The sequence below is a fragment of the Caretta caretta genome, chromosome 8 (assembly GCF_965140235.1).
Source record: "Caretta caretta isolate rCarCar2 chromosome 8, rCarCar1.hap1, whole genome shotgun sequence".
NCBI lineage: Eukaryota > Metazoa > Chordata > Testudines > Cheloniidae > Caretta > Caretta caretta.
In genome coordinates this window covers 72,452,288-72,472,484 of record NC_134213.1, presented here as the reverse complement: position 1 = coordinate 72,472,484, position 20,197 = coordinate 72,452,288, and the positions used below count along the sequence as shown (strand labels likewise).

At 38.5% G+C, this 20,197-nt stretch overlaps 1 protein-coding gene across 8 annotated transcripts in view; it reads right to left on the bottom strand.

Moving 5' to 3' along the window:
- DPYD (dihydropyrimidine dehydrogenase) overlaps positions 1 to 20,197 on the bottom strand; it is a 656,679-nt gene that overhangs the window by 512,219 nt on the left and 124,263 nt on the right. For 7 of the 8 annotated variants that reach the window (XM_075131606.1, XM_075131602.1, XM_048859648.2 and 4 more), the window contains one exon: positions 13,309 to 13,419. The exons of the other annotated variant lie outside the window; for it this stretch is intronic. In XM_075131606.1, the coding sequence (XP_074987707.1) occupies positions 13,309 to 13,419 (111 nt within the window). The remainder of the gene's footprint in view (positions 1 to 13,308; positions 13,420 to 20,197) is intronic. 8 annotated transcript variants of the gene reach the window in all.

The window sequence follows — 20,197 nt, the reverse complement described above, 5'->3', positions numbered from 1 at the left end:
TGACTATCATAATCAAGGTAGCCAAAGCTCTTAACACATTACATGATACTGCCAGTAATAGTAGTAGGTAAACACAGCTTTGACAATGCTTTCTCCTTACACAGCCTTGACCATTAGAAACCACCACAAAAGACCTCAATTTCGTGTGCCAGCTGATGGACAAGGACATCTAGCAATGAAATACCTTGATTTTGGCAATCATGATTGCTTGCTAGCTTTGTTTTCCTATTTACTGCCTGATTGGCATGGTCTTCACTCCCACTGGGAGCATCCATAGTCTTATCCTGAAGATCCTTCCTCTCCAAGACAATCATGCTTTGGAGCCCCATGAATATTGCCTTCCCCATGAATGCACTGTCTTTGAAACCTTTTTAAACTGCTGTATAAAAGACCAGAAGGGGTGCTATTGAGCAGTAGGAGGCACGCCAGCTACTCTCCATAGCAACTGCCAGGAAAGCAAGGAAATCTAAGGTTCATATTTTCAAAAAGAGACATTGGAAGTGTGGCTCCTAAATATGAATTTAGGCAACTAAATAAGTGGCCAGTGTCCTGTAGAGCAAGACCTCTAGGAAGTGTACAGATACCATATTGCCTGTATACTCTCCATGTAGATTTTGGTTTCCTGTGACACTTTCAGCAAGGGAACAGAAAGAAAGAAACCCAGGAGAGGGTAGCTGCAGAGTGCAGCTACATGGAGCAGTAGGAACTTTTGTTTACCTCATTTCTGTATATAGTTTCTGATCGTAACAAATGGTCAATCTTGAAACCAGCCTGCTAGTCAGTAAGATATTACAGCCAGATCTTCAGAAGTGCTGAGAATCCAGCCGTTCTGATGGACCCCAAACGGAGCAACAGGGTGCTCAGCATTTTGAAATCCAGACCACTCCCTAATCTGTTTTTTTCTGTCAAATTTCCTGTCTAACAAAATGCTGCATGTGATGTGCCTCTGAAGTTCCAAAATAGATTTGTATGGTATTGGAATGTATTATCTGAGAAATAGGATATGATCTTGTAATTAAAGAACCCTAATGGATTGCACAATAATCTGAGTTAAGGTCGCATATTAAATCCTACCTTGTAACATTTTCCCAAACTGAAGAGTTGAAAGATCTGATCTTGCAAACACTTACATATGTGCTTAACTGTAAGTAGAAGAGCAGTCCCATTCTCTTCAATGGGATCATAAGCATGTTTGTTGTATCTGTGCCTAATTTTGTACTCTTAATACATTCATGTACTTTTTGTACCTAAATCCAATATTATTTAAATAGTACAATGCATAATAATGTTTAGATTTGTGTCCCATTGACTTAGATGCCTTAGTCCCATCGTCTTATGCTCCTGAATCACTCAGGTAGTTTTGAATTTTATCCTAAAATCTCTAACACTGAATAGTTCTGAACAAACCTGAAACTCTTATTGTATCCTTTTGTAGCAAACATTGGATCCATTAGCCATTCCCCAACTCCCAAAAGGTGTTACCATTGTTGCAAAGGCCTAAGCAGAGCGGTAGGAAAAAGTGGAGCAATTAGAGATACCAGTCATTCGCTTAAGACAATTTCTGCTTTTTCCTCTGCAAGCCCTTTTCATCTGTAAGTTTCTAATTCCTTTTCTTATATAACAATGTCCCCCATTCCCTTGAGTTTACTTCATTTGCGTTTTCCATTTCAAATTTTTCTTCAGTAGTGCCCTATCTTTTCTTTTTTCATTTTATTGCTTGGGGTTTTTTCCTCTTGTTCTCTTTCCCCTTGTTTGTTTTTCTTTCTTTCTTTCTCCTTTATTCTTCGCTAATTATTTCATGTCTCCTGGTTCTTTCCATTTTATAAATGTGTTGTGACTTTTTATTTAGTTCGTTATTGCATTCCTTTATTCTGCTTCTGCAGCTTTCTGATTTCTATGTGCTTGCCTAACTATTACCCAAATGGCTCCAAGCAGGACATTCTCAAATTGAAGAATAAATAAATTAAAAGAAAAATACTATCTGTGGTAGTGTTGTGTTGCCTAGCAACAGTGTGAGCCTCTCCACATCTTTTCTAGCGCCCTGGTGGTAAGGATGCTTTTCAGACTTATTGCTACAAACATATGCAAGATCTCATTCACACTGTTTGGCTGTTCGCTGACAAATGCACAGGAAGATATAAAAGACAAAATGGTAAACTCTACAAAGTGAGCATCAGGAACTAGGCGTCCCAACCAGCATAACAGATCATAATAAGCTCTTTGGCGCAGGATCCCCTGCCTTGTTACATGGTCTATAAAACACAAGGTAACTAGGTTATTTAAATAAAATTAAAATATTTCTTCTTTTGCAATTCAAGCACTTATGAGTTACTAAAAAAAATCTCCACGGACAACTGGATTTACATATATAGGTATAAATAGTCAATTAAACATTCAAAATAAGCTTTCTTTTTCTTCCAAACTTTCTAAAAAGCTTTAATCTACATAAAGGCAAAGAGCACTCTCCAATTTCTACAAAACAGAAAAAAGTACAAAACAGCTTTGTGAAGCCTTGAAAGCATAATGGGATTATCAAAGAAATTGTGTTTGTTCCTAAAGCATTTGAACAAAATCCTGAGAGACACTTATCATCTGCAATTCCCACTGACTTCAGATGCGACAGAAGTAGAAGATTCAGTAACCCCCCCCAATTTAAAAAATAGACCAGTTTGCTAACGTTATGTTTACACTACAGCCTATGTCAGTATAATTGATGTCACACAGGGGTGTGAATGACCCCGAGTGACATAAATTACACCGACATAAGCACTTGTGTGTGCAGCGCTATGTCAGCAGGAGAGCTTCTCCCACCAACATAGCTTCTGCCGTTCATGGAGGTGGTGTTATCATCACAGGACGCACTGCAGCAGTGCAGCTGCATCAGCACAGCTGTGCCGCTGAAGCGCTGTACATGTCGACATGCCCTTAGAAAAGTTCATTGGTACCAACAGCACTCATGTAGCTCTGCAATAGATGAATATCTGATTTTAGAGGTTCATTTATCATGATCTGCTAGAGAGTTAGAAATGTATGTTTGACCTCATATTTTTCAAACAATATAAGGCATTTGATTCCAGCTCAAGAGAACAGATGCTAAACTCACATCAGACTTGCTCCCCTCTCTGGCAACAATGATGGAATCCTTGAAGAAGACAATGGCAGCCTTGCCTAAAGAAAGGAATTTTCTTGCTCTTTGGATGGGAATGGATGTGCCTGTATGGCCATAGGAGGCAAATACTTTTAAGAAATTTGGAGTTAAGGAAAAAACATAACAAGGGTAAGGCCTGGCCTACACTAGCAAATTATGTCAGTTTAACCACGTCACCCAGGGTGTGAAAAATCCCCTGCGCAGACAGCGCTGGGTTGGCAGAAGAATTCTTCCATCAGTCTAGCTACTGCCTCTTGGGGAAGTGGATTACCTATGCCGATGGGAGGGCTCCTCACATGGGCATAGGTAGTGTCTACACTAAAGCACTACAATGGTGCAGCTGTGCCACTGTAGCATTTCAAGCACAGACTAGCTGTAAGAATCACTGAAAGAAAGGAGAACTATATAATACAGCTAGAGAAAACTTTTGTAAGGAACTCCTGCAGAGAGGGAAAGGTGGTCACCCACACGCACCAACCTCAAGTCCCCTGAAAATAGCATTATTGCTACAGATATTTTTATTGGAGGGTGGGGGGTACAGGGCTAAGTCAGCAGCAAAGGAATGTGATGTTTCTGTCACAGAGTATCAGTGGAAGGAGAAAGGTATGTGCAACATAATCTTTAAGAAACCACTTGACAACAGTAACATATTACTAAATGAGGAATATCTTTTCCTGGACCAACTTCTGTTGGTGAAAGAGAGAAGATTTTGAGCTACACTGAGCTCTTCTTCAGGACTGGGAAAGGTACTCAGGAGTGTCACAACTAAACACAAGGTGCAACAGATTGTTTAGTATAAGTAGTTAACACATATTCTGCAACCATTCAAGGTGAAGTGGCCAATTAACAATGCTCCACTCATAGGACAAAAAAGGGAGGTTAGTGGGTTACTGATTGTTGTAATAATAAAGACACGGGATTCATGGTTTAAGACCACAATTTTTAGTATCTTGCAAAGCTATAAATTTAAGATCCCAGGCTCATCTTTTGAAGGGGTTGTGCAGGCTTCTTTGAGGATGCAGATTGAGAAGTCAGATATGGAATGATTATTTTGTGAAAAGCATTTGCCATGGGTGATAGGGTATTTTTATCTTTTATCATTTTTCTATGTAAGTTCATTTTAGAGCATAGTGATTGTCTAGTTTCACCCACACAGTATTTACTGGGGCATTTACTGCACTGGATGAGGCAAATCACATGTGTAGAACCCATGGATCTTGAAAGGTGTTTTGTGGGGGAATTGATCATCATAGCACTGGAGATATGTCCGCAGATTTTGCCTCTGTTATGGTTGGTGCTGCTTTGAGTTGGTGGATTGTGGTTTGTGGAGAGCTTGCTGCTGCTCCTGCTGAGTTTGGTGAGGTTGAGGGGTTGTTTGAAGGCCAGAAGAGGGGATTTCAAGAAAGATTTCTTTCAGGAATTAAACACTGAAGGAGAGGTAGACGCTGCTGGTAGTAGAGCACACTGGAATATTGTTTCTTAGATGGCCCAACACAATAGAGAAGCAACATTCAGGTTGTAAAGCCAAGCACTCAAAATTTAGGAAATGCCAGAATTAAGATAGCCTGTGCAACCATATTCTGGCCCTCTTGTGCACATGCATTAAAATATAGTCTCTAATTACGTGATTACATGGATGCATCACCCATCCATGATTATTTAAAATATAAACAAGCCAAACCCCAGAAAGTACCCCTCCTCTCCCATCCAAGAGAACTTTGTATTTCATCGTGTGCCAACAGTCAGCAAAAAAGCATCCAAACTCTCAGACTGTTTCAGACTCCCTTGGGAGGTATTCACCACTGAATCAATATGAAGCAAAGGACTGGAAAACTAAAAAGATAAAGCAAAGGGGGTTTATTCACCTGGATCTTTCAGCAGACCTGCCTCAGTCTCTCAGAGTCTCTCTCTGTCTTGTAGGAAAAGGGGAATATATAATCTATGCCCTATTTCCCAGCATGGCTTTCCAGAAGCTAGGACTATTAATATGGCACTCATGGCAGATTACATCCCTCAGCCTATACAGCTCTCCTAATTCTCAGGGAGATTGGTTGGAATTGCCAGTATCCAGCCTTACTAATCCCTCACTACTGCTTAGGGGTAGGGCAGACACTGTTCCAGTGCCCTGCAACTATGTGTGTGCTCTGCATGAAGAGGGGCTCACAAGGGAAGGAAAAAGCTCTTTACATCCTTACACCCTCAGCACACTCATTAAAAGAACCAGACACAATGTCACCATAACGTACTTATGACTCTATAACAGAAAAGTTACATTACGGAAAGGGCTAATCTGTAGCAGGCAGGCAGATTTCATAACAGCTGATAAATTCTGATGATTATGTCTTAAGGACAAATTCCAACTAAGATAAAAAGAAGATAAGTGCTGTAACGTGTATCTTATGGAAACAGCTGGGATAAATCATTTTCATGTACAGATATAATGTAAGCCACAGTCACACTTGAATAAAATGTCTAGAAAACACAGTGTATGGTACCTATACAAAGAAATGCAAAGTAATTAGTGTGTCTGAAAAATGCATGAGTTGGAATTTGCTAAATGATTAAACTGGTACATTTTAAAGTCCCTATAAATATTTAATTATTGATACTATGAGTAAAAGATAAGATCTCTTGACATTACTTTTCAACTCTTACTGATACTCAAAGTAATCCATGTTTTATTCATGTAAATTGTTTGTACATACAGTCAATCACTAGTAGAAAAAAAAATTCTCAAATTTTCTAATCACGTCAACAGATCCTAATGTAACATTTTCCACATTTGGGAATCAGAGCATTTCATTTAAGCAAATCAGTCTGGCCATGATACCACAAAGCACAGCCTGAGCAGACATCAGTTCCAAGAATCAGATGTCAAAGTGCTCCCCCTAATGTCCCTTAATCATCACACCGATTAGTGGCTGAATAGTGATGTGATTAAAAAGCTATTGCCATCGTATACCTATTCGTACTAGTAGCATTCTACGTATGTTCCACCGATTAGTATTTGAATAGGGTAGCGATTAGATAAACATCTGCTATTGTATACCTTTTCAGAAAAGAGCTAAACTTGCATATGTACACACACACACACACACACACACAGAGAGAGAACAAATAAATATTTAGCAAACGTGAACTATAGGTTTAAGTTGTAAAGGTAATTGAACATATTTCCTTTAATAAGTGCTCTCTATTTCACAATATTTAGGAATATTTTTATAAATATACTAAATGTTTCATTTATACAGCTTTGGAGCTGGTCAAATTATTCAATGCAAATAATTTATCCAATAAGTTTCCTGTTCTCAAGTTATGGGTAAACTGACTGATATTTATTTATTTGTAATTTGAACAATTTATCTTTCAGGCCACCAGTTATCTGTGAACAGTTTGTTTAGATTATTCTCTAACTGTGGTGTACAACTGGTCACCAAAGTAGCATATTTTTCCAGCTCCCTTACTGGACAACAAATATTTAAAAGAGGAGAGAAAGAGCATATAGCTGAAAATGGATAGTCTTTTCTACCCTTGCTTCTGCGTGTTTATGGAAATTTGTACAAACAGTAGTCATTCCTCAAACATATGTGTTAATAAAAACTCATTTGTGCAAATGTTCACAAACAATTACAGAGATACAAAGTGAAAAGCTGTTTGACATTTGAACAAGTATTTATTAGTACTCAGATGAACATCACCAGGTACATCATGCAACATATTGCATGTCTTGGCCTACAACACACTGCACAAACAGACTTAATAGTTTGTACTTTAACATGTCACAGAATAAACAATCAATCTGTTTATATTTCCAATATTTAAGAGGAGCTACAGAAAAATTAAATCAAATTGCTTTGACCAAAAGTGATATCCTTGGAAGAAATAGCTGCACTTAAAAATGGTTTGGCTCTTGGAAGATGTTGATCAGGTTTAGTAAATGCAAGCACAAAGAACAGTGCTACTACTGCAAGAAGTTCAATACAGACAAAGGCTATGGCAATTAACAATCCAATGTCCCCCTTCTTGCCTTTTTCTTTTGTTGAATTACATCCAACTTTTCCATCTGAAGCAATTCCTAATATTGTTCTATAGGTACATCAATAAAGTGTATAAGCAGTCTCAAGCAGTGTTTGAGAAGAAATGCTGAATTGATGGTTTGGATTATATCCTCTTCCTCATCAAAACCTCTCCTCAATATTCACAAGCGTCCTTCAGCCTGGGGCACAGAATGTCCTGTCCCACTGAACTCAGACTTCTCCAGTGAGTAATAAATCATAAAAAAAATATGTAGGGTCAAAAAACATTTTCATTTACAACAGTGCACCTCTCTCAATCCAATGGGGTCCAACAGATCTAAATGAGGACAGAATTTGGTTCATACATATTGAAATGTGAAATGCCTTCTAATATACACCCAACAGAATAAAGTATGCACATCTGGTACAGTGTTTACTCAGATAAGAAGCCTTTGTGGCAGGAAAAATATGAGATACCCAGAGCAATCCTGTGAACAGAAATAGTCCCTCAATAGGGCCCACAGATCTCGAATTAGTGTCACAACTCATCTCCTTTCTAGGTTTTTGTCTATTGGTAATTCAAAGACAGTAACACAACCAAAACCTCAGCCTAAATTTCTTCCTCAAGCATGGCTTTTTTTAGGATGATTGCCAGGACTGCCTCTGTCCTCCCTCTGGCTCAAATAAACACTTCCCTTGTACATCCTGGTTGGGAATGATCGGTTCCACCCGCCAGCAAGAATCAGTGTAACTACCTGAATCTTTAATACAGTTGTTTATCACCTAAATCTCAGGTGACTAAGCAAACGAGCCCTGCATTCCTATACAAGATCTTAAAAGTCTGAAAGCTGTTTTATAAATACCAATGACTTATTTCCCCTATAGTTTCTAGGGGACGTTGACTGGCTTCCATCTGCTGATAGAAACCGATTTTAAACAATAGCCTGGTTGTCTGACATAATAAACAAGTCACAATACTCACTTAAAGCACAAGGAACCTTCTTTAAGGAGAATACATTTTAGCTTTTTTGGTGCTTGGAAGGATATTAACATTTAGTTTCTACTTTCAGGGCAACCAAAAATGTCTCAGAGCAGACTAGGAGTTAAAATTTTGTTTGTGTGAGTATTCTGAGAAAATATGTAAGTCTGCCATCTGGAAGCATTTTAGACATTACAAAGTCACTGTGTGCATGCCTCAGCAGATGCAGCTTTTGTTCACAGAGTTTTGAGGGCTGTTAATTTAATTAGTTCTGTATTTTCATACACCCACCCTTCCTCCAGTGGTAATTCTACCCAGTCCCTATCAGTACAGTTTGATGAAAAACTGATGCTAAGGGCCAAATTCTGACCTAATGTAAATACAAACAGATGCAATTACCATGGACTTCAAATAGAGTTAATCCTGCTTATAAACAGGTCAGAATTGGATCAATCACAGGATGACTACGAGCTACCAATGTGATGTGGCTATGAAAAAGACAAATGAGATCCTAGGATGTATTAGGTGAGGCATTTCCTGTAGAGATAGAGAAGTATTTATGCTGTTGTACAAGGCACTGGGAATACTTCATCTGGAATTCTGTGTACAATTCTTGTCACCCATGCTCATGAAAGAGTAATTTAAACTGGAACAGGTGCAGAGAAGAGCTATTAGGATGATCAGAGCAACGGAAGGCATATCTTCAGAGCGGAAACTAAAAGAGCTTGGCTTGATTAGTCCAGCAAAAAAAGAAGGCTGAGAGGAGATACGATTGCTATCTATGAATATATCGGGGGTAAATGCCAAGGAGGACGAAGAGCTATTTACACTAAAAGATAATGTTGCCACACATGAACAAATGGATATAAACTTGCCACAAACAAATTCAGGCTGGAAACTAGAAGGTGGTTTCTAACCAGCAGAGGGGTTCTGGAACAGCCGCCCAAAAGGTGTAGTGGGTGCAAACAATTTAATTAGTTTTATGAGTAAGCTAGACAATTTTATGAGTGCAACTGTATAATGGGGTTGCTTGTGGTAGTGGGGGACAGTTTTCAACAGCCCTAGGGCTCACTTTCAGTTTCTGTCTTATATGCCTAAAACTCGTACCTTAGGTTGTCAGCCAGCTGCTGGCTGGGGTGAGGAAGGGATTTTTTATCTCTTCCCATTGTATATATTTTTTTAAATCTCCTTCCTCTGAAGGGTCAGGGTTGGCCATGGCTAGAGATGCAGCATTGGGCAGTGTGGGCCTGGTCTGAGATAGCACCAAACGTTCTCTCTTTCAGGTGTTTGGCTGGCAGATTCTTATGCTCAGGGTCTAACTGATGGCCACCATACGTGGGGTTAGGATGGCATTTTCCCCCAGGTCAGATTGGCAGTGACCTTGGAGTTTTATTGCCTCCCTCTGCATAAGAATGGCCATACTAAGTCAGATCAAAGGTCTATTTAGCCCAGTATCCGGTCTTCCGACAGGGGCCAATGCCAGGTACCCCAGAGGGAATGAACAGAACAGGTAATCATCAAATGATCCATCCCATCGCCCATTCCCAGCTTCTTGCAAACAGAGGCTAGGGACATCATCCCTGCCCATCCTGCCTAATAAGTACTGATGGACCTATCCTCCATGAATTTATCTAGTTCTTTTTTGATCCCTGTTATAATCTTGGCCTTCACAACATCCTCTGGCAAGAAGTGTGAAAAAATACTTCCTTTTGTTTGTTTTAAACCTACTATCTATTAATTTGATTTGGTGGCCCCTAGTTCTTATGTTATGAGAAGGAGTACATAACACTTTCTTATTTACTTTCTCCACACCAGTCATGATTTTATAGACCTCAATCATATCCCCCCTTAGTCATCTCTTTTCCAAGATAAAAAGTCACAGCCTTATTAATCTTTCCTTATACGGCAGCCGTTCCAGACCCCTAATAATTTTTGTTGCCCTTTTCTGAACCTTTTCCAGTTCCAATAGATCTTCTTTGAGATGACGCAACCACATCTGCACGAAGTATTCAAGATGTGGGCATACCATAGATTTATATAGAAGCAATATGATATTTTCTTATTATCTATCCCTTTCTTAATGATTCCCAACATTCTGTTCACTTTTTTGACTGCTGCTGCACGTTGAGTGGATGTTTTCAGAGAACTATCCATGACTCCAAGATAGCTGTTACCAGTCAAGAGAGATAATTTATACCCCATCGTTTTATATGTATAGTTGGGATTATGTTTTCCAATGTGCATTACTTTGCATTTATCAACATTGAATTTCATCTGTCATTTTGTTGCCCAGTCACCCAGTTTTGAGAGATCCCTTTGTAGCTCTTCACAGTCTGCCTGAGACTTCGCTATCTTGAGTAGTTTTGTATCATCTGAAAATCTTGCCACCTCACTGTTTACCCCTTTTTCTAGATCGTTTATGAATATGTTGAATAGGACTGGTCCCAGTTCTCTCTCTCCATTCTGAAAACTGACCATCTATTCCTACCCTTTGTTTTTTATCTTCTAACCAATTACAAATCCATGACAGGACCTTCCCTCTTATCCCATGACAGCTTACTTTGCTTAAGAGCTATTGTGAGGGAACTTGTCAAAGACTTTCTGAAAATCTAATTACACTATATCCACTGGATTCCCCTTGTCCACATGCTTGTTGACCCCCTCAAAGAATGCTAACAGATTGGTGAGGCATGATTTCCCTTTAAAAAAACTATGTTGACTCTTCCCCAACAAATTATGTTCATATACGTGTCTGACAATTTTGTTCTTTACTATAGTGTAGTTTCAACCAGTTTGCCCGGTACTGAAGTGAGGCTTACCAGCCTGTAATTGCCGGGATCACCTCTAGAACCCTTTTTAAAAATTGGCATCACATTAGCTATCCTCCAGTCATTTGGTACAGAAGCTGATTTAAATGAGAGGTTACAGATGACACTTAGTAGTCCTGTAATTTCACATTTGAGCTCCTTCAGAACTCTTGGGTGAATACCATCTAGTCCTGGTGACTTATTACTGTTTAGTTTATCAATTTGTTCCAAGACCTCCTAATGATACCTCAATCTGTGACAGTCCCTCAGATCTGTCACCTAAAAAAAATGGCTCATGTTTGGGAATCTCCCTCACATCCTCACCCATGCAGACCGACGCAAGAATTCATTTAATTTCTCCGCAATAGCCTTATCATCCTTGAGTGCTCCTTTAGCATCTTGATCGTCCAATGGCACCACTGGTTGTTTAGAAGGCTTCCTGCTTCTGATGTATTTAAATTTTTTTGCTATTACTTTGAGTCTTTGGCTAGCTGTTCGTCAAATTATTTTTTGGCCTTCCTAATTATATTTTTACACGTTTGGGTTACTTGCCAGGATTATCTGGGTATATCTCACTTAATCATTTCCCCATCACTGGGAAGGCTTCAAGCACTGGGGCACTTTGGTCCCTCCTATTCTTTGCCTGTGGCACATAACAGTCTAGTCTCCTGTGGGTTATATTACCTTTTGCTTGTTGGGTTTAGCATGCGAGTGCAGGCCGTGTTGGTGGCCTGTAATACACAGGAGTTCAGACTAGATGATACAGTGGTTCCTTCTGGCCTTAAGCTCTTTGATTGAGAAATTTACCTGCAAATGCCTTCCTATGCAATCAATTCCCATCCCTCCCAATGTTTGTTTACAATAGCTTCCTTACTTGAAGAAGGCTCAAAGAGAGTTAAACAATTCTCTACAATTTGATTTATGTTGAACAGAGAGTCCAGAAAGGCAGAGACATTTCCAGTGAGTTTTTGTATCTCACTAACTCCATCCATTTAACTGGTTACCAAATAAAATTTTGTTTGCTTGCTTGTGTCGGGGGCTTTTTGAAGCAAGAGGGAATGTATGAGGGGATGGTTTGTTTTTTAATGTAGTTACACAACTCTGTGACAGGGGAAAATGTTTAACCAAGTTTTAAAATAGGGACTATTTTCTGGATAGAAATGCAAAACTCCCTTCAAATTTTGTACTGGCATTTTAAAATTTTGCCCCATTTATGAACTAAAAAATAGGGAATTTCTAGCAGATAGCCACACACTATAACTACAGCATATTACCATGCAAGTCCATTTTTAAAATATGAGTATACATACTGGTTACAACTGAGGCTTTGATCATGCAATGAGCAACTTGTGGGCAGACTCTTGTGCCTGTACAGAGTCCCATTGAACACAAAAGGTCTTTACACAGGAGCAGTACCCTCCCCACCCCCAGAATCCAACTGTATAAACAAATCCCAGGATTATGTAAAAGGTTCACCTAGAACCCTGAAAGAATGAAAAGTTACATGATATCTCAGATTCTGTTTCAAATTCCATCACCTACCAAGGTCCACAAATGTTTCCTGGGGCTTATAATGTTTGCACATCCCTATAAGTTTAAGAGCATCAGAAGCTTTGAGTGCATACTAGAAGTATACTTGCCAAGGGGAGGAGGAAGAAGCAGGAAAGTGGGGCATTTGCTTAGATGTTTCACTGCTATCAATGAAAGAGGACCTAAATATAGCAGGTATTTCTAAAATATGGTGGAACTCGGAAAAAACCCATACAATTGGATATCATAATAGAGATTACACTCAACAGACTATATAGCAAGGCTAAATATTAGTTCATAGGAGTGGGGGTGTAATACTCTACCTAAAAAATTCCATAAAACCTAATGAGATAAGACATTTGAGTTGAGAGGACTATCCTGCACAATCTGGACAGAAACAGTACAAATACGTGACAGGCATCCTTGATCAGGTGGGAGATCAAAGAGGCAACCATTAATAAAATATAATGGAAGACTTAACAACTACTATCATATAAAACTGGTCAAGTATCATATTGGAGCAAAGAACATACCTAGATCAATAGTGTCTAAAATAGCAGAGACGTACAAGAATTCAGAAAGTTTATGATGAAAAATCCTATTTCATACAAAGAGAAAAAGAGGCATAATTTAAAATCTGGGGCCAGATTCTGATCTTATTTACACTGGAGTAAATCACTGAAGTCAGTGCAGTTACCCCCAATTTCCAGAGGTCTAATCATATGGCTGCTTAACTATGTGGGAAACGTAACTCTGAATTTTCTGACTTTTTTCCAACCTTAACAATGAATTAACATTTTCCAGATCTATCATAGGTACAGTACTTACTGAACCGCTCTTATCAGCATTCCTTTTCCAGTGTTTCTTGTCTTGTTTCTTTGCTGCACTTGAACATAGAGTTGCATGAGTTTGCATACGGGGATTTAAAGCCAGAAGGTTCTGTAGAAAGAGAAAAGAATATTTTAAAATTCAGATAAAAAGCTCAAACAGCTAATACAATTTTTTAAAATGAACAGTGCTCAACTGATCCCACCTCACCAAAGCACAAATGAATGTTTTACAACAATGTTAAAAAACAGACAATAAAAAACAGGACTCGATAGATCAACTTCAAATTAATTTGTTTAGATTCTTTCCTGTTCCAGTTTATACATTCTAGATTTTGAGTATTTGAGGTACTGCTACATTTTAAAAAAACAAAACAGTATGACATCTAGTGGCAGCTCCAATCTGAATTTGTAATAAATTCTATTGTTGTATACTTCTTACCTCCCGTATATACATATACCAAGTAATTCTTTTTCATTATATTGCTCTAGGTAAAACCCTACATTTTGAGAATAAAGACCACACAGTGTTGCTTCATTGTTTCTAATCCCTAGGAACATGCTTGTATGTCCTAGTGAGAAGCTATACAATGTAAATTAATTCCTTCTCTCTCTGTAGGTTTTCCTGTGGTATAGCACAAATAAACGTGTGGAACATAGAAATAAAAGTCTTAATTGATCACTTCAAGACTGCACTCAAAATCAGACAAAGACAGACAATTAATTTAGTCCCAGTTCTTCCAGTGACAAGGGTTAATATTAGGGCTGTCAAGCAACTAAAAAAATTAATCGTGACTAATTGCACTGTTAAACAATAATAGAATTCCATTTATTTAAATATTTTGGATGTTTTCTACATTTTCAAATATATTGGTTTCAATTACAACACAGAACACTAAGTGTACAGTGCTCACTTTATATTTATTTTTGATTACAAATATTTGTGCTATAAAAACAAAAGAAATAGTATTTTTCAATTCACCTCATACAAGTACTGTAATACAATCTCTTTATCATAAAGTTGAATTTACAATGTAGAATTATGTACAAAACATAACTGCATGCAAAAATAAAACAATGTAAAACATTAGAGTCTACAAGTCCACTCAGTCCTACTTCTTGTTCAGTTAGTCACTCAGACAAACAAGTCTGTTTACATTTGCAGGTGATAATGCTGCCCGCTTCTCCTTTCAATGTCACCTGAAAGTGAGAACAGGTGTTCACATGGCACTGTTGTGGCCAGCGTCACAAGATATTTATGTGCCAGATGCATTAAAGATTCATATGGCCCTTCATGCTTCAATCACCATTCCAAAGGACATTCATCCATGCTAATGAGGGGTTCTGCTTGAAAAGATCCAAAGCAGTGCCAACTGACACATGTTCACTTTCGTCATCTGAGTCAGATGCCACCTGCAGAGGATTGATTTTCTTTTTTGGTGGTTCGGGTTCTGTAGTTTCCACATCGGAGTGTTGCCCTTTGAAGACTTCTGAAAGCATGCTCCACACCTCATCCCCCTCAGATTTTGGAAGGCACTTCAGATTCTTAAACCTTAGGTTGAATGCTGTAGCTATCTTTAGAAATCTCACATTGGTATCTTATTTGCGCTTTGTCAAATTTGCAGTGAAAGTGTTATTAAAACAAACAACATGCTGGGTCATCATCCGAGACTGCTATAACATGAAATACATGGCAGAATGCAGGTAAAACAGAGCAGGAGACATACTATTCTTCCCCAAGGAGTTCAGTCACAAATTTAATTAACGCATTATTTTTTAACAAGCGTCATCAGCATGGAAGCATGTCCTCTGGAATGGTGGCCGAAGCATGAAAGTGTATACGAATGTTTTGTATATCTGGCACGTAAATACCTTGCAATGCTGTCTACAAAAGTGCCATGCAAATGCCTGTTCTCACTTTCAGGTGACATTGTAAAGAAGAAGCAGGCAGCATTATCTCCCATAAATGTAAACAAACTTGTTTGTCTTACTGGCTGAACAAGAAGTAGGACTAACTGGACTTGTAGACTATAGAGTTGTACATTGTTTTGTTTTTGAGTGCAGTTATGCAGCAAAAAAAACTACATTTGTAAGTTGCACTTCCATGATAGAGAGACTGCATTATGGTATTGTATGAGGTGAATTGAAAAATACTATTTCTTTTGTTTATCATTTTTACAGTGCAAATATTTATAATAAAAATAATAATATAAAGTGAGCACTGTACACTTTGTATTCTGCATTGTAATTGAAATCAATATATTTGAAAATGTAGAAAAACATCCAAAAATATTTAATACATTTCAATTGGTATTCTATTGTTTAAAAGTGTGATTAAAACCGCGATTAATTTTTTTGAGTTAATCGTGTAAATCAACTGGGATTGATCGACAGCCCTAGTTAATATATCTGTGAATTTCTTAAACTTTTGTCAATAGGCCCCTCATACCCCTACCTATGGTTACATGCATCATTCCTCACATTTTATAAATAAAGCAACTGAAAGGTTATTCTGGTAGAGCTGAGAATTGATCCAACTCTAATCCATTTAGCCACACTACCTTTCAGAATGCCAAATTTACATTCTTCATTGCCCTTTTGATAACCATTCTCTAACTACTAGATCTTACCCACCTCCTAGAGCATGAGAGGCCAGTAGGTGGATTCCTAATACTCTATTGCCATCTAGCATATAGTTATGTCACCCATTTGCAAAGTTGTGTCTATGTCCCCCTCTAGTGGCTAAACTACATAAAGGATAAGAGACTACTAGTGTTACCAGTTAGCCCTTTACTTCAATTGGTCAACATGGACGGTGTGCATTCGAATGACCCAGATTCAAACCCTACTGATGACCCCTGTGGGGAACATTGCTGGTTGCATTCACTGGAATTTTAGTTTTTTCTAGTTTTCCTTTACAAAAAAAGCGCACACACAAACACAACTCCAACTCCATACTTCCCCATCATTGGGAATGAGATGTGTGTATTTTCCTACTGTACATGTCGAAGATGTGTGGGGCTCTTAGAAGGAAAGTGGTGAATGTGATACAAGGAGGTGGGGGGGTGTCACAAAGACTCTGACAGGGCATTTCCTTATTGCTAAGGGGTTGTATGGATGGGTGCTCCCTTCAAGAAGGCTTTTTCTATTGAGGATTGTTCAGGTAGATTTTTTCCCTCTTTCTTAATATGAAATTGGGTGCAGTGGCATGCATCTGTAATCCCAGGTACTTGGGAGGCTGAGGCTGGTGGATCACTCAGGGGTTCTGGGCTGAGGTGCGCTATGCAGATCGGTTGTCCAGTGCCACTGACAGCCTGGCCAGCGAGTGGTGAAGGACTGGCTAGACCACCACAAATTATGTGTTGTGATTAGCACTCTCTCAGTGAGGGCTGATGGACCAATTGATCAAGGTGTTCTTAATATGAAAATCTCATATACTAATTAAATGAATGTTGCATGTTTACTCTAGAATCTGAGTACTAATTTACTCAGTAAAATGTAAGATCAATACCTAATTCAAAAGCCTTGCTACAAACAGACATACACAAGCAATCACAGTAATTTCTTTCTTTTTAAAAAATAATTACAGAGCGATAAAGACAAGGGGTTCAATTTTCAAAAATATCTAAGTGACTTGGGAGCCTAAATCCAATTTTCAAATGTGACACAGAAACCTAAATCCCACTGACTTTCAATAAGTCACTCTAAGAGCCTAAATCACTCAGATACTTTTGAAAATGTTACACAACTATAAAAGATATAGGGTAACACAGTATTCTTAGCTATGTGTAACACATTCTCAGTAGGCTCTGAAATGAGTTACACATTTCTAGTAATATACTGAAACAGATGTACTCCTTTGGGTATGGATCCATTTGGTTTAAAACTTGGAACAAATGGTGGGGTAAACCAACAAAGGAAGAATCCACATCTGTACATGATCTTCACTGCCCGCCAAATACAGGAAAAGTCTCAGGAGCAAAATCAGGACCTGTACATCACCTTCATCGATTTGACAAAGGCCTTCGACTTCGTCAATTGCGAAGCCCTGTGGAAGGTGCTGGCCAGATTTGTGTGCCCTCCAAAATTTATTAAATTCCAAAGGCTTCTTCATGATCAGATGACTGCCACTGTTCTCTGTAATGGCCTGGAGATGGACCCCTTTTGGGGTTAAGCAAGGATGCGCTATTGTCCCAATCCTTTTCTCCATCTATTCAGAGGTCATTTTGGTCCTCGTTAAAGACCAATGGAGTTGACATTCAATACAGAATGGGTGGGCGGCTTTTTAATCTTCGACGTCTCCGCTCGAAGTCCTTAGGGCATCTCTTATTGATCTTCAGTATGCTGATGACTGTGCATCATTGTACACACTGAGAATGACCTTCAGTCCACACTGGATTTTTTTGTACAAACTTAATGAAGTCTAGGATTTTCACTCAATACTGAGAAGATGAAAGTGCTCCATCAGCCTGCTTCAGGCATTCCACATGACCCACAACAAATCACTATTGAGGGACAGACTATGGAGATAGTCGAGCACTTCTGCTACCTCAATAGCCAACTCTCTCAAAATGCAAAAATTGACAGTGAGATCCAGTATACAAGTGCTTCCTTTGGGAAACTGCTTTCCCAGACGTTTTCACAGACTATGACCTATGGTAGGACACCAAATCCAGGTCTATGAAACAATTGTTATTCCTACACTCCTTTATGGATGTGAAATCTGGGTGACCTATTGACAGCACTTCAAGAGTCTGCAGACATTCGACCAACGATGCCTCCAGAAGATCCTTTGCATCAAGTGGGAAGATTGCTGCACTAACGCCAGTATCCTCACTGAAGCCAATGTCACCAGCATTGAAGCAATGATCATCATGCATCAACTCCCCTGGGCTGGACATTGTGTGCGGATGCCAGACTCTTGCCTTCCAAAACAAGTCCTCTACTCTCAGCTCAGCCATGGTCAGAGATCCCATGGTTGTCAGAGGAAATGCTACAAAGACACACTGAAAGCGTACCTCAAGAAAACGGATGTGGACATCACAAGCTGGAAGGAGCAGGCTACCAACCAACCTCAATGGCACCACATCCTTCATCAGGCAGTGAGCCACTTCGAGGAGAAATGCCTTGCCCTTGAAGGCGAAAAGAGAGAGAGAAGGAAGGAAAAAGAAAGAACTTTCTCCCAGCAGGCAGCTGACCTGCCAGGAAATGTCTGTACCTACTGTGGGCAAATTTGCGGTTCCAGGATCGGACTCCTGAGTCATCTCAGGACCCATATGTAAATCTGTGGTAAAGGTTATCCTCAAATCAAAGGATTGCCGATGCTGGTCATGGATTAATGAACAGAACAGCTCCATGGTGCCATTTCTGACTTTCTTTAAAATTCACTTATGGGGGGAAGAGCAGGAGGAGAGGGGACCACTAACAATAATCCATGTCAGTGACTTGTTTGTTAGTGTCTTGCTTGTGCATGGTCAGTGCTTTACAAAGGCTAGATTATTATACTATGTGAAAGATATTGGTTGGGTTCCCAGAGATCTTTTCTGCTTGGTTCCCCAAGAACTCAGTTCAGCTCCAGTCTTATCACTTTGATTTTTTTTTTAATTTGGCATACAGCAAAGCCATGCTGAGTTGATCAGACTCAAGAGTACAGGGGGGAGGGAGGGTATAGGGCATATCACACATTTAAAGTTACATAGCTAACCTAAAAAAAATGTTCAACTTTGTAAAAGTATTGAAACACCAGAAGGGTTCATTAACTAAGTTAAGACTGAAAGGAGACATTGCCTATTGTCCAAAGAGTGCCTGCCTTAGCTTTGCAATTCTGAATGAAAGATTTGGATGGATTTTTAGTAGAATTTTTTTAAAAAATTTTACATATACTTTTAACATTTTTAAAAAATGGTTGTTTTTAATTTTGCCTTTTTTGCTATGTTGTAAACAGTTTATACAAGAGACCAAATAAATATTTTAAATTTTCTTGGCTTAGCCTTGCCAGCTGAGCCTTTGATTTTTTTAATATGGTTTTATATTTCTGAAATTTTCCTTTTGTAAATTGCAAGTTTGAGCAGATGACCCATTTGAGTTGCTTACATTTTTAAATTACAATTTTTTATTTATTATTTACATTTTAAGTAAGTTTTGGGGTTGTGTGTGTTTGTGTTTTATATAGGCAAGATAACATTTTTGGCCTGGGCTCTAATTATTCAGTATTTTCACAATGTTTTGTTCCACTGCTGTTTTTATTTTATTTTTGTATTTTAGTTATTTGAGATTTTAGTAAGCTTATTGTTACACATAAAACTTTTTTTGACAGGCAGTTTTAACTGCTGTGTTATTTATTTATTTTTAAACTTAGCACTACCATTTATTTATTAATGTTTGTGTACACACGTGCGCTTAGGTTATATCCCTACTAGTGCATGTGGAAGCAGTTAAGCCATGTAGAAATCTCTAATTTTTAAAGTGATTTTAACTAAACTGTTCAGAGTTAAACAATGTAAATTGGATTCCTGCAAATATGAGAACAGTCAACACAACAGATTATCCATAGACACAATATTTGGGAAGGACCCATTTTTCTGAAGGCTGTAAATACTTTCAAAGGAAAAAGATAGTGGTGGTATTTGTCACCATTTGACCATTGCATAATTTGTTTGATTACTAAAAAGAAAAGGAGTACTTGTGGCACCTTAGAGACTAATTAAATTTGTTAGTCTCTAAGGTGCCACAAGTACTCCTTTTCTTTTTGCGAATACAGACTAACACGGCTGCTACTCTGAAACCTTTAATTACTAAGGATCTCATGGGCATGGCTACACTGACTTTTACTGCCATAACTAGGTTTTTTTCTTCAACTCAGCATTTTTTTTAAATCTTTCACTGTTCTT